Genomic DNA, 23,150 nt, shown 5'->3' on the forward strand with positions numbered 1-23,150 from the left:
CACTTGTTCCCACAACCAGCCTTTGCCCCAGGCTCTCTGTGTTCCTGGATCAGGAACACCTGAGCAGCCGCAGTGAGAAATATTTCTGCAAGGAACAGTGTCCGGTCACCGACGTGCCCCTCATGTTTAGGGATGCCAGGGCCAAGGAGAAACCAACAACTGTCTGGAGGGAATGGAAAGTTCTGCCGGGCATGGATTTAACTCTCTGTGGTTTCTGTTCTCAAAACGGCAGGCTTAAGCAAAGGGTGTTCAGGTTTGGTTCTTGTAATGCGACATATAATGTGCATTGGCCAGAATGTTCATTTGCGTGACAAATGCCTTTCCTTCACACTTCTTGTTCACGTTGACGGGCCGGACTTTCTCAGAAGTCAGAGGAGGTGGGCTCCAAGGCCAAGCCATGTTAGATATATAAGCTAGGCACCAAATGCCTCCTTAAAAAGAGGGTTACAGCCACCAGAATGGAACACCTAGTAGCTATTTTGGAGGCAGGCAGCTCAAAAGTCGATTTTTTTCAATATGACTTTTTGGTTCCTGAAATTCATTCTGATTGTGCAGATAAATTGCAATGGGTAGAATTCTATAGGATGTGCTGCTGGTGTGTGCAGAAAAAAAAAGTCTGTCCGGGGATCCCCAGACATGTGCCTATAGATGGTGGAGACGTCAGGTGCCATCCTGTCACCCGGGCATGTTCACTTGGTCACAAGTGGCCAATAGCCAGGTGCAAAATGCAGCTGACAAATTGCAAGGGCTGGTTCCAAGGTAAAACAAGCTTCCCGTGTGAGGACGGTGAACCCGTGGCTCTTGCTGGACTACAGCTGCCATCTTGCTGGTTGTGGCTGGTGGGAGCTGGAGTCCAAATGAAAGATAGGACTCTGCCGCGAGATAATCTTGTTCAACATGGTTTGGATTGCTATGACTTGGTGTGATTCTCCAGGCTTTCTTGCTGGTTGTGGCTGGTGGGAGCTGGAGTCCAAATGAAACATAGGACTGTGCCGCGAGATAATCTCGTTCAGCATGGTTTGGATCATAGCTGCCAAGTCTCCCGTTTTCCCCGGGAAATCCCCGTTTTTCCAGCTGTTCCTAGCTGAAAAAACGGATTTTTTTGGTTTCCCCCGGTTTATTCTGCCGCGACGGCCATTTTGGAACTGGGCGGAGCATGCTCAGAAGCGACTTTTGATGCTGCTCTGCCCAGTTCCAAATGGCTGCAGCGCTACTTCCGGTCTACTATTTCTGGCCCGGACCCTTATTTCTCTGACAGCAACTTGGCAGGTATGGTTTGGATTGCTATGACTTGGTGTGATTCTCCAGACTTTTAGACAGGGTGTCTTCCCTCTTAAATGGAGATGGCACTGGGGATTGAACTAGCGGCCTGCCCTGCCATTCCTCCCCAACACGCAGACTAATCTCTGTTGCAGGAATGTTAAAGCGCAGCTTTTATTTTATTTATTGGATTTATATACCGACCTATACCCGGAGGTCTCAGGGCAGTTCACAGAAAAAACATCTCAATATATAAAATCAAAACAAGAACAATAACCCAATAACAACCCCCCCCCCAAAAAAAGAGCCACACTTTAAAAGGGTATAGGATGTCCATCAAGTCCTGGTTAAAAAGGAGCGTTTTTGCCTGGCGCCGAAAGGTGTATAATGAAGGTGCCAGGCGAACTTCCCTGGAGAGAGCATTCCACAGACGGAGAGCCACTGCAGAGTATTATTTTGCTTCATTCCTCCTATCCTACAGCGACTTGCACCGCGAAAGCTAAATAAACGTATCTGTGTGTATCGCATGACACACGCAAACATGAATTCTAGAGCACAATACTCCCAAGGTAGCTAAGTGCAACGAGATACTACAGCGCACGATGATATTGACATAGTTACCGTGGTTAGTTATTAACTATAAATGGATAATACACCAGTTGCGCCTAAGAGGGCAAGTTCTGGGGGTTGCTCCCTTTGTCCCATCAGCACCCTGCTACCAAGACTCCTAGATCCTTTTCACATGAGAGCAGTACATGTGAAAAGGATCTAGGAGTCTTGGTAGACCACAAACTTGACATGAGTCAGCAGTGTGATGCAGCAGCTAAAAAAGCCAATGCAATTCTGGGCTGCATCAATAGGAGTATAGCATCTAGATCTAGGGAAGTAATAGTACCACTGTATTCTGCTCTGGTCAGACCTCACCTGGAGTACTGTGTCCAGTTCTGGGCACCACAGTTCAAGAAGGATACTGACAAGCTGGAACGTGTCCAGAAGAGGGCAACCAAAATGGTCAAAGGCCTGGAAACGATGCCTTATGAGGAACGGCTTAGGGATCTGGGTATGTTTAGCCTGGAGAAGAGAAGGTTAAGGGGTGATATGATAGCCATGTTCAAATATATGAAAGGATGTCATATGGAGGAGGGAGAAAGATTTTTTTCTGCTGCTCCAGAGAAGCGGACACGGAGCAATGGATTCAAACTTCAAGAAAGAAGATTCCACCTAAACATTAGGAAGAACTTCCTGACAGCAAGAGCTGTTCGGCAGTGGAATTTGCTACCAAGGAGTGTGGTGGAGTCTCCTCCTTTGGAGGTCTTTAAGCAGAGGCTTGACAGGCATATGTCAATAATGCTTTGATGGTGTTTCCTGCTCGGCAGGGGGTTGGACTGGATGTCCCTTGTGGTCTCTTCCAACTCTATGATTCTAATGTGCCGTGTGTGAGAGCTTCCTAAAAGCAGAGAGAAAGAAAAAAGGTGAGGTGTCCTGCCTAGGAAACACATCCTGGGGCACAAGCCCTAGGCATGGAGCCCTGCCTCAGATTAGGACCCCTCAATGCCAAGATTCTCAGGCCTTCTTGCCCTTGGGACTGAGTCTCCTTGGAGGACCACTTCCTCCCAGTCCTGGCAGCGAACGGGTGATCTGGCAACAGAGCTCAGAGCCTGTGTAATTAAGTCTCCCTGTCAATCTCTCCCTCCCTGCCTGGCACTCGTCTCCTGAGTTTATGTAACAGGTATAATTGTTTAATGCTCGCTTGAGAACACACACAAACTCTTGCTATGTCAATAGGCCCCCGTGGAGCAGATTAGAGAAGGTTTGGGGTGGGGCCCGCCTGGAGGTGCTCCCCAGAGTGTGCCGCGGACTGAGACAGCTGTCTCAGCACATGGTGTGTGTGCACATGTGATATATGCACACAGGAGCCTCAAGGGTGTGCTTCCCTGGTTCTTCCTCTGCGCATGATAGAGCAATGTGCAATTAGTTCGCCTTGAGGGATGCAACGCGCACAGGATGTTTGGCGCATGAGCTCACACCCGCAGCACACCGTCAGAGCACTTTTGTGCCGCTTTTAAATATGTGTGGCTTCCCACTAAAGAATGCACAGCAGAGGACCCCAAATAGTCACGCTGTTCAGTTCCCAATTTATTTCCCCGTCCGTAGCATAGCTGTCAACCCTCCCTTTTTTTGCGGGAAACTCCCTTTATTCCAAGCCACAGCTGTCAGCCTTCCCTTTTATTGCAGGAAATTCCCTTATTCCAGCGCCGTTTCCCCCTGCTATCCAGGATTGTTAGATATACCGTAGACTGTCCCCGGGACAGGTGAGGCTGCTGCTGATCCCTTATTTTCAAATCTGAAAATTGAAGCAGGCCCTTTGAAGCAGACCTTCACCAGCTTCAGGCCCACATTTTCAGTTTTGAATGGCATACCCCAGTCATGTGAGAGTGATGGCTGAGGGTGCTGCTGAGCATGCACAGAGTGAATTCCGTTCTCGCCTAAGATACTGCAACTGGTCTCCACGTGTTTAAGATTGGAGGGCAGGACTTCCATATTGTGCTTTTGAGAGCCTGTCATGTGCTCACCCCCTTTTCACATATAATCCATGCGACGGTCACCTCCAGGCTTGATTATTGTAACTCGCTCTATGCGGGGCTGCCCTTGAAGCTGACCCAGAAACTCCAGCGGGTGCAGAATGCCGCGGCGAGGCTCCTTACAGGGTCCCGGCCACGGGATCACATGCATCCAGTGCTTTACCGGCTGCACTGGCTCCCGGTGGAGTACAGGATCAGGTTTAAGGTGCTGGTTTTTACCTTTAAAGCCCTATGCGGCTTGGGACCCTCATACCTACGGGACCGCCTCTCCTGGTATGCCCCGCGGAGGACTTTAAGGTCCACAAACAACAATATTCTGAAGATCCCGAGCCATAAGGTGGCAAGATTGGCCTCTACTAGGGCCAGGGCCTTTTCAGTATTGGCCCCAACTTGGTGGAACGCTCTTTCACAGGAGACCAGGGCCCTGCGGGATTTGTCATCTTTCCGTAGGGCCTGCAAAACAGAGCTGTTCCGCCTGGCCTTTGGGTTGGACTTAGTCTGACCCCTGTGTTTTCTTCCCTCATGGCTTGGATTTATGGACGACTTAAAATGAGGCTGCATTTTAAATTTTAATATTATATTTTAATCTGTATTTTAATTATTGGTTTTTATGTTTTATTGTAATTTTATTGGTGTGAGCCGCCCTGAGCCCGGTTTTGACTGGGGAGGGTGGGGTATAAATAAAAATTTATTATCATTATTATTATTATAAATATTTTTGATAGGGAAGGACAATTGAGAAAAATTAGGGGGTCATATAACAACAATAGTAATAATAATAATAATAATAATAATAATAATAATAATAATAATAATAATAATAGCATCAGTGGGACAGTCCAGCTAATCTAAGTACAGTGGTACCTCGGATTACAAATTTAATTCATTCCGTAGGTCCATTCTTAGCCTGAAACCGTTCTTAACCTGAGGTACCACTTTAGCTAATGGGGCCTGCTGCGCCGCTGCCACACAATTTCTGTTCTCATCCTGGGGCAACTATTTCCTGGTTAGGGGAGTCTGTAAGCAAAACCTCCACAAAGAATGTTGTTTCTGTGGTTTGGAATCTCTGTGGAGAGATTTAAAAACATATTTCATAAGCTTGTTTCCTGGTTAAGTTTCCAAGTGAAGTAAGACAAACAAAAGCATTTCGGCAAACTCTCCATCCTTCTATTTGTGCGATGCAGTTTTGTGTGCGAAAACAAAGCCCCAAAACAATGTTGTTTTCTATGGTTTGGAATCTCTGTGGACAGAGGCTGTCTATCAGAGTAATACTTGCGGAGGGGCGTGGCGGCGCATGCCCTTTTTGTGAGCTTTTCAGGGGCATCAGACTGTGGGAAGCAGGATGTTGGGCAAAGATGGATCTTTGCTGCCGACCCTGGCAAATTCAGAGCTAAGGAGGTACACAGCAGTGATGCCCAGATTGGCGTTGGAAGGAGTGCTTGGGGGCAATGCTATTTTTCTAGAAAAAAAACAGGTGCTGGAACTCACCCTTGCTCTCTTATAATGCCAGTGGCGCCCGCTTGAGAGGGGCCATAACTGAGTTCTGGTGAGTTCCAGCTGGGGAAAAAACACACACCATGGCTTGGGAACAGAAAGAGGTTTCTGCTCCTCCTCCTCCTCCTCCATCACCACTCCTTTTGTGATTCAGGATTCAGCTGTGTTTGACTAGCACCCAGAGCTGGCAGCTTAGAGGAAGGAGGAGGATCCTGGCTGGGTGGAAGCAGGAAGAGTTGGCTGCAAGAGCTCACTTGCCACGGCTGGTACATTCAGTGCTCCGCCGCCACCAACTGTTTGTGAACACAGCAGAGATGACATAACCAGGCATGGGCAATGCCAAGGATGGCAGATCCAGCTGGCGTGCCACTCGCTGGGAGCAACAAAGGTGGCCCTGCCAGTCTTGCAGCACTTGCTTTTGTCCCTCCTCCATGGCCCAGCCCCTTGTTCCTGTCCACAGAGTAGCTGAAGGTTGCCATTCTAAAAGGTAGCATAGACACTCATGGGGGACAGTGGGGGGTGCCTGCTTCATCGTAAGGCAAACCAGAGTTTGTCCTCCAAAACCTGTTTTCTCCAGTGTTGAGGTTATCAAAAGAGTCAGTGGGTGTATTTCTGAGCACGCGTGGAGCGCCACTCCCTCGCCGCTGGGCAGCAATCAGCTGCCACTTATTTGGGGCGAAGGATATGTAAGCGAGAGGGCATAACCAGGACCCGAATGTGTGCTGTGGTTCTGAGCAGACACAGAAACCGGCATCAAGTAATTGAGAGAAAACTTCAGCGTTGTAAAAAGCAACTTTCTGGTCCTCAAGATGGAAAATGTATGCTTGGAACTGTGTGGTCCAGGCTAGGTGCAATCTTAGAAGCTCTTCAGCGCCGCTGGTTTTGGTGGGGAAAGCCACTCAGGACATGCTCAGGAGCTCCATTGCAATGCAGGTGGATGCAGAGTATACAAAAAATGTCTCAAGAGCTAAGCCCTAGGGAACTATTTGTTCAGATTAAGCCCTTCAGCAGACAGCGTTGCAAGGAGGGCCTGTTTGTTTGCTTGGCTGTCGCCGGTCACTTCCATAACTCAGGGAAGTTTTCCATGTTTGCAGTAAACTCAGCTAGACTAGAAACAGGGGTGGCAGAGAGCACGTAACATTCTGGGAGACGCCTGCTTTGCAAAGGTTCACGTGCTTGCTTGCATGCATGCATTGCCTTCTTGAACTCTCTCACACCACAGCAGGTAACTTTCCACTTCAGCCTGAGCTGGGCAGGTGGGCTGCATGGTGATTTACTGCTGGTTAGACCCAGCGCTTCACGGCTGGGCACACTGAGTTGGTGGAATCCAGAGGTAGGATGGCAGAGTGGACTGTACCACTTCATGGTAGAGGTGTCAGGCCAGCGGAGGGTACCATTTTTTTCAATCAGATTGGGTAAAATGAATGAGGTAGAATAACATCGTTTATGCTAATTAATCACATAAATGACGTTCGGTACATAATTTCGCCAAACAGCAGACAGTGAGACAAATAACGTAGCTTTGGTTTGGAAGGTAAAACCGTGTTGTGTGCGACAAAGGCAGGGCAGAACAGGGAACGATACTTAGAATTATAGAATCGTAGAGTTAGAAGTGGAACCCCAAGAGTCAATGTTGTCCAATCCCCTGAAATGCAGGAATCTTCTTCCATTGTTAGTCCTGCATGGGCAGAGCACGCAGCACTTCTCAAGCAATGTGTATCTGAAGTGTTTCGTTCAAGAGGCTTGTAGCCTCTAGTCCAGAAGCAGCCATTGCTCGTGGTTCGGGTGGCCCCTCTAGTTCTGCCAACTTAACGCCTCTCTGCCCACATCCCAATCTGTAGCCATGCCCCTCCCCACCTTTGAAGATGCAGGTATGAAGTAATAGCAAAGGTGAAAGTACCTCTGAGCATGTGCAGAGTGCCTTTCCTCTCACTACTGGGGGAAAATGCAACCTGGATCCCGTCACATAAAATTAAGGGGCAGGTGGTCTTTCCAGAGACTGGTGGCAGGACTCTAAGCCAAATCTGAACCCTGGCAAAATCTCTGTCGCTAACCACCCACCAAATGCCAGCGCTGTTCCTCTTCCTCACACCCCACACCCCATGCCAGCACTCTGAGAACAACCCAAAATTATTATTATTTAATGTGTGTGTGTGTGTGTAGAATTTTGAAGCTCACCGCTTATTCTAGCCTTCCTAAAGCTAGAGTTTTGGACTACAGCTCACATCAGCCCCAGCCAGCACTGTAACAGTTGGTGGTATGAAATGTCACAGAATATCAGCTGGGAGCTGCAGGAGATGGATCAATTGCAAGCAAAGCAGGATGCCTGCCCTGGAACTTCTGCAGCTGCAAGCAGTACTGAAAGCACAAATAATCACAAATAAAAAGGAACCAGAATGTCCTGGGATGGCGAAACATTCCCTCCACTGGCTTTTGAATATTACCGTTTCAATAAATACCAGTTTGGGGTCTAATCCTCCAAATCAGTCTGTTTTTGCAGACATATATTCTTTAAGGAGGTGGCTATTCTTTAGGGGGGCAGGGAGCTCCTCTGCCCTCTCCCCTCCCTAAATCCCCCCTCTCTCCTTCACTCAGAAATTCTTGCCTCTGCCTCCCTCCCTCTCTACTCCTCCTTCTGCTGGCCGTCAGCACCATCTGGCTCGGTCTGGGACAGACACCAAGAAGGCCAGCAAAGCAGCTGGGGTGCTCCTGAGGGTCCCCGTGCAAACCGTTGTCCCTTTCACCCGTGCACAGTCTCGAGACGGAAGCAGGCGCAAGAGTATGAGACGGTGTGGATAACGGGGGATTTTGTCTGCCCCAGTATCCCTCTGACTTTGTATGCCTATTCACTAGGATTGGAGGCAATCAGTTACGTGCCGTTTGAGAACTGAAAGCAACCCAAGCTAGCAGCGGATATCAGTCACGTTCTCCAGATTGATTTCCATTGTGGACACGGGATGAATAAGCAAACATCGGTCATTTCCACTCGAACATTTCTGTTTGGGTCGGAATTCTCTGTCATCCCTTCCCACCTATATGAGAGCCTGGCATGCAACCTAGGTAAGAATGAGCACAGCAGAGTCCCAGATGATGGGAGGAAAACCCAATGCATTCTTCCCTAGCATGATGGGCCTACCAGAAAAAAAAAGGTAAAGGGGCCCCTGACCATCAGGTCCAGTCGTGTCCGACTCTGGGGTTGCAACGCTCATCTCGCTCTATAGGCCGAGGGAGTCGGCGTTTGTCCGCAGACAGCTTCCGGGTCATGTGGCCAGCATGACAAAGCTGCTTCTAGTGAACCAGAGCAGCGCACGGAAACGCTGTTTACCTTCCCGCTGGAGCGGATCCTATTTATCTACTTGCACTTTGATGTGCTTTCGAACTGCTAGGTGGGCAGGAGCTGGGACCGAGCAACGGGAGCTCACCCCGTTGCAGGGATTCGAACCGCTGACCTTCTGATCAGCAAGCCCTAGGCTCTGAGGCTTAACCCACAGCGCCACAGCGCCCACCAGAACTTTCATGCAAATATAGCCACAGATTTAGAGGCTGATGAGGTGGAGGACGACATGCATTGTCTTGAAAAAGCCTCGTCTTCGAAACGTGCTGGGATACATGGGGGACGTGCGGCCCTGTAGGTGTTGCTCTGGCCACTGGGCATGCTGGCTGGAGGAGTTGGAGTCCAGCTCCCAACAAGTAGAGGGCCACATGTTCCTTGCCCCTGCCCTAATAGATACAGGTGTGTTCAGGGGTAGCATGTCACATTTTGCCACCTTAGGCGAAACAGGAAATTGCTGCCTTTCGTGTACACCACCCTTTGCTGCTGCCACTGAAACCACTTCCTAGGGTCGCATGGCTGCAGCTTCTGGCTTCTGGTGAGATTTCGCAAGGCCTCTGTGCGATCTCACAGGGCTCTCACAAGATCTCGCTGGAAGCCGCCACAGCCACATCTCCTTGCTTTCTCGGCAGCAGCAGTGGCCGGGCACCAGCAGAGACGATCCTTGGATTCCACCACATGAGGCAGCTGCCTCAGTCTGCCTCATGGACAGGCCCTGGGTTTGTGCCTCTGTGGGACACGAGGTTCAAGAACAGATGCTGCTTTTGGATGATGCTATTGTTATAAAAAGGACCCTATTCCCCCACTTTTCACCCCAGAAGCAGTCACACCCATCTCTACACACATCCTGTAAATTCCATCTTCATATGGTGCAGAGTGAGTTTATGAATGACTTCCCCACCCTGCTGTCCTGCAGGTGTTATTGGACTACAACTCCCATCATCCCCTAACCATTGGCCATGCTAGCTGGGGCTTGTGGGAGATGGAAGTCAGAGCCAGATGGAGTTCTTCCTAAGCTCTTGCATCATCTCTTTCAAGTATCCTTGGGGGGCATACCTGCCAAGTTTCTGTCAGAGAAATAAGGGACCGGGCCGAAAATAGCAGACCAGAAGTAGCGCTGCCGCCATTTTGGAACTGGGTGGAGCATGCTCAGAAGCGACTTTTGATGCTGCTCTGCCCAGTTCCAAAATGGCTGCAGTGCAACTTCTGGTGCGACGGCCATTTTGGAACTGGGCAGAGCAGCATCAAAAGTCGCTTCTGAGCATGCTCCACCCAGTTCCAAAATGGCCACCGCGCCAGAATAAACCGGGGAAAAACAAAAAAAAAATCCGTTTTTTCAGCTAGGAACAGCTGGAAAAACGGGGATTTCCCGGGGAAAACGGGAGACTTGGCAGCTATGTGGGGGGGGGGATGAATAATTTTTAGCCAGTCATGTGCCACATCCGGTGGTTGTAGTAACCTGGCAGTGTGAACGCACTGCAAATCCCATGTGACTGGTGTGACCCACAGTGCTGTCAGTTTAATGGCACGGAACACAGCCCCGGCCACACACTCCCATAAAACACACACATGCTCTTTGGGGATTTGCATTGCAACATAACCAATCCATTTCTATAACGGTTCTTATTTTGCTGCCTGACTCCGAAAAAAGACCAGCAAATAGCAGCAGGGTTCATTAAGCTCCCCTCTCTGTAACCCCAGGGCATGCCTGTATTCAGTTACCAAATAGCTCAACCAAGAAGCATGCAGAGGGCATTTGGACTGGGCTGCCCATAACCCCAAGTGACCCAGAAGAATTGCCTTGCAGAGCTGCTCCTATATTAAGCCACCCCAGGGAGGGAGGGAGGGAGAGAGGCTGGGACTTTGCCATCTTGGGGTGGGGCAGAACGAGAGGCACTTGTTGGCAGGAGGCTCCGCAGCTGAAAACAGGACCACTTTTGAAGCAGAGCAAACCTTTCCAGTGTTAGCCTAGGCTTGTTTCTTGCATCTGATCTGAGCTGGGGGCAATGTTGCCATTTTGCTCTCCCAGCCCAGCACCCATGGGTTGCCCACTGTTCTTGTAAGGCAAGGGCGGGCAGCCTCAGACCCAGGGGCAAGTGGCCCCTGAAAGGTTGCTCAGAAAGGAATGTGGCCCTCGGGTTGGAAAAAGTTCCCCACCCCTGTTGAAAAGAGAGCTGGGTTTAACCGTGGCCCCAAATGGCAAGGTCCTTCTTCATTCGACGAAGTCACTGAGCCCATTGACAGGTCAGGTATTCCAATAATACCACGCTCCAGGTTTTTTTAGACAACAGTTCCCATCAGCCTTGGGGCTGATGGGAGTTGGTAGTCCAAAGCATCTAGGGGGCACCAAGTGAGGCAAGGCTGGTATAGATAATTGAAACAATACTGTTTTTAAAAATTAGATAAAACCACTGGAAAAGCTAAAACTGACAGCACAAGCAGAAGACTAAAGTCAGTAAGCCAGCCGACCATAAAAACGGATAGATCCAATTGGGGCCCAAATTGAGTTTAAAGGCCTTGGTAAATAAGTAGGGCTTAGCTTGTCACACAGTCTTGTCTCCAAAGCTTTTCTTCAACCCACTATTGCTCTGCTGCACCTCCAAGACCTCAGCCCCTCTCAGTCCTGCCCTCTTTCTTCTCTGCACCACTGCTACCAAGTATACACACCACTCAGCCAATTGGGGCCGATGTGTGCAGGGTGTGTTCATCACTTTGGTGATCAGCAAATTTGCCAATTTCACATTCCAGACTTAAATTCCAACCTTAAGTTCCGTTCTCCATGTTTCCACATCAGTTTGCAATTTTATTTTATTTTTTTAACCCCCATGAGAACTTGCTAGCAGCTCCCATTTCTCCTAACGTGCACATGCTGGTGCACTATTTTTGCCTTTTGCACACATCTGTGCAAAGCAGTGTCCGCTGATAAGAGTGCATTTTTGTACGCCGTTTCCCCTAACATAAGCATTTTTATGCACACTTTATCCTAATATACACACCTTTTTGTATACGTTACTTGGCTGGGGAGCAAGCACTGCGAAATTCAGGAAAGTGTGAATTTCTAAGGATGGCTGTGTGTCACTTCACACATGGTGTGGGAAAATAGGAATTAGATACTCCATCCTGACTTGCAACATCAAGTGATGACCTGCCATATGGGAACAAGATCCATCACAGGTCCTACACCACTGTTTCGATCTCATTTTGGTTCAGGGCCAAACTAGATGTTTGCTGAAGTTGTAGCATGCAGCTACATAACTTGTAGTGGGTTTTTTCCCTTCCTTCCTTCCTATTTATGGCTCTGAATGCCAATATCTGGGAATGACAAGTGGAGATAGATCTCAGTTCCCACTTGCAAGATTCCGAGAGGCAAGTGGCTATTGTGAGAGCACAGTACTGGAGTAGATGGGTCTATACAATATACAATATCATAGGTAAAGGTAAAGGGGCCCCTGACCATCAGGTCCAGTCGTGTCCGACTCTGGGGTTGCGGCGCTCATCTCGCTCTATAGGCCAAGGGAGCCGGCGTTTGTCCGCAGACAGATTCCGGGTCACGTGGCCAGCATGACAAAGCTGCTTCTGGAGAACCAGAGCAGCACACAGAAACGCCGTTTACCTTCCCGCCGGAGCGGTACCTATTTATCTACTTGCACTTTGATGTGCTTTCGAACTGCTAGGTGGGCAGGAGCTGAGACCGAGCAACGGGAGCTCACCCCGTTGCAGGGATTCAAACCCCCGACCTTCTGATCAGCAAGCCCTAGACTCTGTGGTTTAAACCACAGCGCCACCTGGGTCCCTTACAATATCATACAAACCATTAAATAATCTTGATGCAAATAACATTAGAATTGCATTCCTAAGTGAGAGGGGAGGAGATCCTTGTTTTTTTGCTGGCATCCGTCAGTCTCGGGAGACGATGGAGGAGTGTGCCTTTGGGGGTGAGGTCAAGCTGTTGGACGGTTACAGTGCCTGCTATAGCCGTAGAGACTGATATAGGAGATACATGTTTTGTTGCAGCTGGGGCAGATGAAGGCGTCTGGCTGCACAGATGCACCCTAGTGCTTCTTCTCTCTGTCCTCCTCCCAGTGGCCATTTCTCCTATGGTCACTGCTACAGATACACAACTTGACTGCCTGCCTCCAGGCACCGCAGTTGCCTGTAAGGGATTCCCAGAAGGCAGGGTTGACTGTGCCAGCCTTCATGCCATGTTTGCTCTGCCAACGGGCCTGGTGCCAGAAACCAGCTCTCCACGGAGCGCATCCTTGGGGGATCCTGCCATCTTCCATCCTGTGGGCACAACCAAGCCAGCGTAGATGTCACTGAGAGGGGAGTGCGAACATGCTGAGAATGTGGGAACAGAGAACACACAGAGAGAAGACTTGCCTCCCTGTAACCATACCTGCCAAGTTCCGGCCTGAGAAATAAGGGACTGGACCGGACGTAGCAGACCGGAAGTAGCGCTGCTGCCATTTTAGAACTGGGCGGAGCATGCTCAGAAGTGACTTTTGATGCTGCTCTGCCCTGTTCCAAAATGGCCGCCGCACCAGAAGTCGCGCTGCAGCCATTTTGGAACTGGGCAAAGCAGCATCAAAAGTTGCTTCTGAGCATGCTCCCCCCAGTTCCAAAATGGCCGCCGCGCCAGAATAAACCGGGGGGGGGGACAAAAAAAATCCGTTTTTTCGGCTGGGAACAGCTGGAAAAACGGGGGTATCCCGGGGAATACGGGAGACTTGGCAGCTATGCCTGTAACTTAGGAAGGAAAAAAGAGTTGAGCAAAGCAGCCTTCAGATTTCTCTTGCCATTGGATGGATTCTCAGCCCCATCGCAGGGTAGCTCTTTGACATTTCCTCGGGATCTCTCTCTCTCTCTCTCTAGCCTATGGATCAAGCCCCCAGTGGGATCCACCAGTAGCTCTTCACCTCACCGCCCATGTTTGCAATTCTCAGCACGTTGCCTCCTGACGTCTCCGGAAATTTCTCGCCCCATTAATCACCCATCTGCATCGTCCCAGGCTGGTGAACCCAGTGGCCGTTGCCAAGTAGGAAGATCACAGCCTGTTCTTTGGGCAACCTAAGGCCAGCTAGTCACTGCCGCGTCTGCCCCACCACCACTGCAAGAGGGGTGTGTGCCACTACGAAGCCCCCTGCTTGGAGAGTTTCCGCACTGGGGGCTGCCCAGGAGTTGTATGGCAGCCAGCTTGCTTTGATTAATCATTTACTTTTAATTCTAACATTTTCTACCCTCTTGTTCTATAAAATGGCCAGGGAGGCTTCAATAAAATAAAATAAAATAATTGGAAGTCGGGATAGAATTTTCTGAAAACCTCAGTGTTGAGCTTGACTGCACTGCCTTTTTTCTAATTCCCATCTTGATCTCGACAAGAATCAAGGCTGGGTTGTTTCAGTGTTTTGGTTTGGTTTTGGCATGTTCTGCTCAAAATGCAAATAATATATGCATTATAATATTCTGCTCTAGTTGGAACAGAGATAGTTTTTGTATCTGTATATTATATTGTTGTACTCTGTCCTGGGACAGTATGGTGAAGGACAGTTAAGAAATAATATATGTCAATAAATGTATAACGTTAACGTACATTATTATACATACATGCACTCCAGGTTTCTTAAGTAACCAGCACATAAGAGATTCATAGAACCATGCATGTAATTGTATGAAAATGCATATTCAGTTATGCTGCAGAAATGCAATACTGCACAGGGCTTGATTCTTTTATGCGCATAAGATAAGGGATTTTTGTTCCGTTTGATTTTGCACACAAATAATTGGGCTTAAATTGACAGTGCACAGGTAGCTCGGATATAAACAGGTGCTTGATGCTAGAGGAGATTTGATACAGGCAAGGCTTGATTGGGTCAGAGCTGCTAAATTCCATATATAAATCTGTTTCAAATGGATTCCCATCCCTATTCTTACCAACAAATAACAGCATAAGTCATCCAGCAAACATCAAGAAAATTACAACAATGCTTGTGAGGGCAGCTGCAATAGCGTACTGTATTTAAAACGGTTGCCCCCCCCCCCATGCATTGCTGAAATAAAGCCATCTTCTCATTATAGCAGTGCGGCTGGGCAGACCCACTTTTGGGAGACCACACCAAATTCTGGGAGCCACCACCAATAAGGCTCTGTATGTGTTGTGCTCACCTGCAGCTGTGTATCCAACAGCAGTGAGGAGAAGCTCCTCTGGAAGTGGGATCAGCCTGGGACCTGCTCAGTGCTTGGATTGGGGACCTTTTGGGATCCATGGTAGAATAAAGGCAAGAAATGTAAACAAGTCGGAAGAGCTTTCCTCCTGGAGACCCGCAATTTAGGTGTTATTTTTCCCGCAATAGCCAAAGTCCTTAAGGTCTTACACTGCCAAAGACAAATGTAGATTTTCAAGGTTTTCCATTGCTGGGCTATTGAAATCCTAGCTGCAGCTAACATCCATGTCAAAAGTTCTTGAGAGCTTTCATGTTGTCCGCCCACATATCCGAGTAATGACAGTTGTCAAGAAGCCTGAAATTTAATTACTTTAGATATTTTCTTGATAAAGTTGGGACCAGAATAATGAGACTGAGAGGGCATTCCCTCCAGAGATGGAAAAATGTTGCTTGGATCCAACAGAGATGTGTGATTCCTGAGATACTACGTTAGACTTTTAAGGTTAAGACCAGCACCTTGAATTTGGCCTGGAAACAGATGGGCAACCAGTGTGGTCCATCTAGCTCAGTATTTGCTCAGTATTGACTGGCAGCGACCCTACTGGATGTCAGACAGGAGTCTCTCCCAACTCTACTTGGAGATGCCAGGAACTGAACCTGGGACCTTCTGCTTGCATACGGTAGCAGATACTCGGCCGCTGAGCTACAGCCCAGCTCAAGTTCAGGACAATGTGATCCGAACTGCTGGCTCCACTCGGTCGCCCTGGCCGCTGCATTCTGAACCCATTGCAGATTCCAAATTACCATCAAGAGCACCTCCACACTGAGCATATTGCAGCGATCTAACCTCGAACTGTCATTTGAGAGCAACTGGAACTTTTCTCCCTCTTCTGCACAACTGGAGCTGCACCTTTGGCATGCAACATGCCACGCAGGCTCTCCGGGGCCATTTGAGGTCTGCCCTGACCCTCACTTGCCTTGGCCGCTGCTGCCCGCAGGGAGGCATTCAGCTGTCCTCGTCCTCCATCCATAAACTGGCTTCTAGGAATTCTTGGCTATCTGACACTTGGAGTGAAGGATGCCTCTTGCTCCTCCCCTGGTGGTCAGAGAGCCATCCCAGCAGCTGCTTAAAGAAGCCACAAACCCAGTAAAGTAAATATCTCCCTCTCCCCTTCCCCCATTGCTCCAACTGTGGCAGCTTTCATATCACACAGGACTCTTCAATGCCCTTTAAAAAAGAAAAGAAAAATCAGGCAAACAGATTGAGAAGAGTCTTTTGACACCGGGTTTTTTCCGGTGCTTGTCAGACTCACTGAAATTAATAGACATGGCTAACTTAGGCCTCTTAATTTCAGTGGGTATACTCTTAGTGGGCATTAATGCAACTATTGATTGACTGACTGCCTGCCTGCCTGCCTGATTGATTGATTGATTAGATATGTTTCCCATGAGGCTTCATGGAAGCAATTTACAGTAAAGAAAAAACACACAAAATAATTACGTGCATTTAAAAAAAAAAGCTGATGAAACATTTACATATATATAAGCAATGGGTTGCATTAAACTGAGTTCTGCACAGAGTAGACCCATTGAAATGAATTAGTTGTGCCTATTGACTTCCATGGTACTGTTCTGAGTAGGACTAGCATGGGATGCATTCCAGTTATGTGCTACCCAAGCACCTTAGGGACTCCACGCTGGATTTGTGTAAGGCAGGCATCCCCAAACTTCGGCCCTCCAGATGTTTTGGACTACAATTCCCATCTTCCCTGACCACTGGTCCTGTTAGCTAGGGATCATGGGAGTGGTAGGCCAAAACATCTGGAGGGCCGCAGTTTGGGGATGCCTGGTGTAAGGTTTACTCCTTAGCCTTTTCTTCTTCCAAAGATGTTCCCGCAAGGCAGCAGGTATGGATTTTACCTTGTGGTTTACACCTGAAGCCTTTCTCATGAATGAGTAGAGCTGCAACAGTGGCACATTTATAAAATCAGTTCAGGCTGCATCTGCACTATACATTTAAAGCGGTATCATACCATTTTAAACAGTCATGGCTTCTCCCCCCCCCCCAAAAAAAAAAAGAATCCTGGAAACTGTAGTTTGTAAAGGGTGCTGAGAGTTGTTTGAAGGGGCCTATTCCCCTCTAAAGTTCCTAGCTCAGTCCCTCTTCCCATGGAATTCATTCTGATGAGAGGGAGATGATATGAGAGATGAGATGATGTTGGCCATTTAATGAGCATTCTTTCTTGATTTGTTGATGGTGAGAAATTAGGTGGTGTTGCGTCAAAGCAAGTGTTACCTGCACTTTCCAGTATATTCCCACGTCACTTCCCTTATTGCAAAAGCCCAATCTCCTGGGGAAAGTGAGTTTGTTGCGCAAAACCTCCCAGTCATCTAAAATTTCAGAACCAGGGTTTGCCAATATAGGCCTGAGGGCTTATCCACACCTTATTTGCCTCACCTCTTTCGCGCTCCCTGGGAAAACCCCCAGTTTGGGCCAAATGGGAACAAACAAGAATCTGGTTTTCTGCAGATTGCCACTGTTAGTTCTCATGGAGCGCTAACGAGTGGGTTTTCCAGGGAGCAAAGGCAAAGCCACTCAGAGCCATGCCCAGAAAGCAGGGGGAGAACAAAATACACTTGGATCTGTGCTCTCTAGGGCCCAGGACAAGAGGAATTGTGGACTCAGAATCCCATCTGGAAACAGTGACAACCTGGAAGCCTCATGTTGGAAGTTTGGGTGCAACTCAGCTTGCGGAAGAGGCGTTTGCATGGGGTTAAGGCAGGTCCCCAGACTATCTCTGTACCTTTAACCTAGTGCCTTACTTCTCTATCACCTTGTTGATTGGCCTGATAAGTCTTGGGCTGCATCCTGCTTGCCATTTCCTCTTCCTCCTCCTCCTCACTCTCACACCTCAAGGTGAGAGTTCATCTGTGGCTATCCTCTGAGAGAGCAATGGAGCAACCATGGCTGCCATGCTCTCCTCTAGACTAGTTGCTCAGACTAGAGCGAGAAACTGTTCTATTCGTGTTAGACACAATGGCATCATGCCAGTTGCTGGAGCCAAAGGCGGGTGGGTAGGTGCCAGGCAGGGGGAGGGGTGCCAGCCCAGCCCCTGCCACCAGAGCAGCACACACCCGAGAGTAAAGTGGGGCCAACCTGAACTGCCTGCCTACTCGCGCAGGGTGGAGCCTGGCCGGCATAGCTGCCAAGTATCCCGTATCCGCCGGGAAAACTCCTTTTTTCTTACTGTTTCCCGGCGGTCTCCCGTTTGGTGATAAATCCCGGCATTCTCCCTTAAATTCGCTTCTTCCCGGCGGCCATTTTTCTGGTGCCGCTTTGCCCTTCTATGGGCACCAGAAAATGGTGACGCCGGCGTCGGAAGTCGCTTCCGCGCATGACCGGAAGTTGCGTGACGCGACTTCCGGTGGCGCTTCGCCCTTCTATGGGCATCAGAAAATGGCGGCGCCGGCGGCGGAAGTCGCTTTTACGTGTTTCCGGTCATGCGCGGAAGCGACTTCCGGCGCTGGCACCGCCATTTTCTGATGCCCATAGAAGGGCGAAGCGCCACCGGAAGTTGCGTCACGCAACTTCCGGTCATGCGCGCGCTGCCGATCCCGGATCTTTACGACCCGGACTTGGCAGCTATGCTGGCCGGTTGATGCGGCCCTTGGCGACCAGAGAAGAGCACCGGGGCCACCTGGTTTGCACCTCCTCAAAAATTGTGCACCCAGGGCCACGCCACGCCCCCCCGGTTATAGTAAACATCTATAGTAAACAGCTTCCTTACTTTCTTCCCTACAAGCATCTTCTCTATGTCTGTGATTGCGAGAGGTAAACTCAGCTCTCTAACCAAGGTGCCCTAGCTGAACGCTGCTCACTCTGCCTATGAGAAGGGCTTCCATAGGTGATTGGACCCCGTTATTTCAACCCCGCCGCCTCTGCCTGTCTTTCTGCGCAATCTCCTGATAGCTGAATGCTGGGTTGGCACTGTGTACTTCTGGACTCTCAGCTGTGTGGGTGTGCAGCCTGCCTGCGTTCCAACTGTGTTCATGATTGCAAAAACACGCTGAGCGCAGAGCAATTTGGGTACAGTTATAGAACCGTAATTACGTTTTCTGCTGTCGCCTGGGTCTGTGTGTGGTATAACAATGCGCCGTTCCTATCGCCTCTGTCTCGGGCACGAATGGGAGCATTTGCCCATCCTCGTGCGTCAGCCTTTCCCATTCCTTACTATTCCCGTGTGCTTTTATCTCTGCATTCGCAGATTGCGTTCCCTGAAGTGACAGTGCCATGCTGATAAGAGGCTTACAAATCCTGTAGAAAAATAATGCTGCGATATATGTATGTATGTATGTATGTCTCCCTGGGTTTATTTTTAACGCTACCAAAAATAGCCCTACCTCATCCAAGCTAAAGTTAGTTCCCTTGCAGCGTCTGCACAAAGAGATCTGGTTGGAGGGTGGAAGAAGGTTGGAAACAGTGCAAAAAGGAACAAGCGGTGCTTGGTTTATTAAAGAGGAAAGGAAAGCTGTTCATTCTTTTTCTTTTCTTTCCTCTCAGAAGCAGTATAGCATGCTCCACAGTTGGAGGCAGCAGCGCTTCTGAATACCAGTTGCTGGAAACCGCAGGAGGAGAGAGGGCTTTTGTGCTCAGATCCTGCTTGTGGGTTTCGCATAGGCATCTGGTCGGCCACGGTGAGAACAGGATGCTGGACTGGACAGGCCACTGGCCTCATCCAGCAGACTCTTCTTAGGGTCATATGCTTTGGCTTTATGGCTGCATAGATACGTGGGAATAACAACCTCGAGTGCAACTTTCCAAAACTTCATCCTGACTCTTGAAAGCATCTGACGTAAACAATGGAAAGTTACTGCCAGACAATGGGTCTGTTGTGATGGCTGTGGGGAATGCGTGGTTTTGCAGGAGAGTCTGGGATCCCGGGCAATGTTGTTGCTCCGCCTGCACAGAGCTTCCCCTTTTATTTCTGTGCCTCAGTTTCTCTCAGTGTGTAAAGAAGTATGTTTGTCAGGCAGAGAATTCTCCGTCAGGGGTGCTTCATTGCAGAGGTAATACTTGTCATTGAAATCCAAGTCAGTGCTGGATTTGGCATCAGACCTCAAGCCCCTTGCAGAGTGCTGACACCAGCAAATTATCTGGAGGTCAGCCAGTGTTACACAAAGTAGGTAAAATGCCACCCAATAGCCATAGCTTGCCTTGCGATACCATGCGTTCCATCTTGTCCTTTTGTACTTCAGTGGCTGTCGCTCCTTTCCTTTTATTTTCAATGTTGATATTTTATTGAAAAGTTTCAATGACAAAAGAAATAAAAGTGAAGTGCGTTGGTTGCTGTGCATGCAAATAGGTCTGAGAGGTTGGTGAATGAATGCCTTTGGGTGCAAGACGGTTTGGACTGGGTGGTCTCTTGAGTACCCCTTCTCTAATAAAGGCGCAATGTCACAGTTCTGCAAGTCTAGACACCTTGGCAGGATTGGAGTTCAGCTCCCAGCAGATTACACAACCAGATTGCACCAAGAGAGCTCCCTTCTTTCTCTTCCCCGCTACTGGGATGTGGGTAGTTTCATGTGTTGGATGGGAAAGAGGGGGCCACTGAGAAAAGCTATGCCACTTGCGGGCATTACTTCAGGGAAGAGGCACTGCGTGGTCTCGGTTGGCTCACTTTGGCAGCAACTCTGTGCAGGGCAACCAACTTTCCTTCTAAACTTCACCATCTGGACTCAGAGAAGTCACTTCATCTCGCTATTGGGCGTGTGAAAAAAAAGGGGTTTAAATGTGGGGCTCTTCCAACATCCTTCCCCTGCCCTGACTCAAAGACAGACTGACAGCTCACAGATAGCACTGAGTACAGTATTTCTGTCTGGCTGAGATGAGAGTCATAGTTCCATCCGGAAAAGTTTCCATCCGGAAAAGTTCATCTGCTGCTACACGCCCCCAATGCCTGCTCTGAGCATGTGTGTGCCTTAAATTGCTGGGCCTGCATAGCTGGGTTGCTATGACGCTTGAGCGCCCTGCAGGACCAGGCAGAGCCACCCGTCACACTTCCCCTTGGCTTCCCCACCCGGCACAGAAAGTTGCCTGCAGCCTTGGCCGTCGTACCTCCCTGGAGGGAGCCCTCTTCTGTGCAGCCTTGCCTGGGCGTCTGTTCCACCTCCCCTGCTTGATGTCAGAGTGATTCAGGTGCCAGCGGGGAAGGCAAAAGCAGCAGCGGCAGCTTTGCCTGGAGTGACAGCTTTGAGGCAGACCCTGGATTTTAAAGACGAGAGCCAGAGCCGCAGTGTGGAGGGTCGCCTGTGCTCTTCCACACTTCCATGTCCAGCCAGAAGAACCTTTCCAAACTTTTCCTCTCTCCTGGAGAAGAAGCACTTGTGGTTCCGCTTGGGGCAGAAGGCACGCCAAACTCAGCCGCTCCTCTCCTTGTTTTATTCCACCGGGTCCATCTACGCTTTGGAGGAACGCTGCCTTGCTATCTGAGCAGGCGGAGGAAGGGGTTGAGAGGAGCAGACCCCTCCGAGTCTCACCGTTCTCCACAACTGGATCTCCTACCGAAGGAAGCCTGTGGGGGGAGAGAGGCGAGGGGTGCCTCCTTGCAGCATGCGGAATTCCTACACGGTCACCCTCCCCGAAGAGCCCCCCACCTCGCCTTTCTCTGGCATGCCAAAGGAGCTGCGGACCAAGACTCCCATGCCAGGATCCCTGCTGGTCTCTGCCTTTGTGGGTCTGGTGCTCAATAAAACCAAGGTACAGCTCAGCTTCACCCCAAACAAACACACACACACACCATCCTCATGGCATCTTTCTAAGCTGGGTTTGGCTAGGGGTTTCCCCTACCTCGCAGGGTGAACCAGCCACAAATTGTGGGGTGGGTAGGTGGGCCTTGCACTGCATGTGTTGGGTCTGCACGAGCTTAGAGCTTAGCAATTTTAGCAGTCAGCTCTGTTGCTGCCTGGCAGGAGCCCTGGGACCTTGTCTCTGCTCTGCTCCTGATTTCACTGTATGGACTTGGGGTGCAGGCTGAACCCTGCTTTCAGCCTGGGAGGGGGTTAAAGTGTGGGTGTTGCCCACCCCATAGCAAAGCCAGATATCGCCTCGTTCCTGTTCTTATTGCACCTTTAAAGACAGTTGGGTGGGTGGGAGAAGCTAAAAGTAGGGAGGTAGTTAACTATCTGCTAGAACAGAAGACAGTTGTCTGTGTGGGTGCAGACGCTCGCTGTCAAAAAAGCAGGAGGTCTGCAAGAACTAGAGGCGACAAAGCGACCTTCCCCCCTTTCCTCTAAAAGATGGAGTTTGCAAGAGCAGCCTGCGATATTAAGCAATAAGCTGTTAACTCCTGCTTAGGTCCCAAGAGTTTCTGCTGTGAGACCAACCTTTTGGGTGCCGCTCACCCATTTCTAAGAAGGGGCACAGTTGGAGAGGAGACTGGAAATCCTCTCCCCCCCCCCCCCGCAGGGAGCCCCAGTAATTTAAGGGGCATGCTCTCAAGATAACCGAGCAGTTAACCTTTCACCTTTTGACCTTTCCTTTGCTCAAACCCTTTCAGTGCTTATTTATGGGTGAAAGTGTGTGTGTGAGAGAGAAAGAGAGAATCTGCATTCTGAATGCTGGGAGAGTGTTGGTAGAGTTATTCAGAGTGAATAAAAGCAGAGCATGCAGGAAGGATCTCATGGGATGTTTTGGGGGGAGGGACGGACAGGCGCCAGGACGCCTGGGTCTTCCCCCCTCTCCACGTGGCTGTTCGGGGTTTCCTTTCATCCCTCCGCGAAGCCAGTACCGTTTTTTGACCTCGTTGGGCCAGTGCCCTTCGGGGAGCGCCTTTGTTCCATGCCGTTATGTAACAGACTCCCTTCCGCCGCGGCACCTGTGGCTCAGGGCAGGTCAGCCCCTTTGTTCAGTCGATGAATGGAGCTGGGCATGTTATGTAAGAGTTGTCTGTGCCTCTCTCCCCACAGGCAGCTTGAAACCTCCTTGGCTCCGCTTGCTGAGCTCCAGCAGCTGAGGCCAGCTAGGGAGCTGTGATCCAAGCTGGCCAGGGAAGGGAAAGGAGAGTTCAGTTGTCAGGGGAGGGGAGGGGGAGGGAGGCAGAGCCATTTGTAACCAGGTGGCCGCTCCTGGCAGCATGTTCAGAGAGAGAGAGCTTTTCTCTCCCCGCTGCTGCCATAGTGGGTTTCATTTTGCTAGGGAATGTCTGTTGTTGTTGTTGTTGTTGTTATATCAGTGTTTGGTTTTTAAACCACAAGTTGCAGAGTTGAATCATAGAACAGTAGAATCGGAAGGGGGACACAAGCGGTCATCTAGTCCAACCCCTG

At 49.6% G+C, this 23,150-nt stretch overlaps 1 protein-coding gene across 2 annotated transcripts in view; it reads left to right on the top strand.

Moving 5' to 3' along the window:
• USP2 (ubiquitin specific peptidase 2) overlaps positions 1 to 23,150 on the top strand; it is a 57,210-nt gene that overhangs the window by 13,636 nt on the left and 20,424 nt on the right. The window contains exon 1 of one of the 2 annotated variants that reach the window (XM_035139400.2): positions 19,453 to 21,585. The exons of the other annotated variant lie outside the window; for it this stretch is intronic. Coding sequence (XP_034995291.1) covers positions 21,439 to 21,585 — 147 coding nt within the window. The 5' untranslated portion in view covers positions 19,453 to 21,438. Of the gene's footprint in view, positions 1 to 19,452; positions 21,586 to 23,150 lie in introns of those variants that run through there. 2 annotated transcript variants of the gene reach the window in all.

The sequence above is a fragment of the Zootoca vivipara genome, chromosome 15 (genome assembly GCF_963506605.1).
Source record: "Zootoca vivipara chromosome 15, rZooViv1.1, whole genome shotgun sequence".
Taxonomy (NCBI): domain Eukaryota; kingdom Metazoa; phylum Chordata; class Lepidosauria; order Squamata; family Lacertidae; genus Zootoca; species Zootoca vivipara.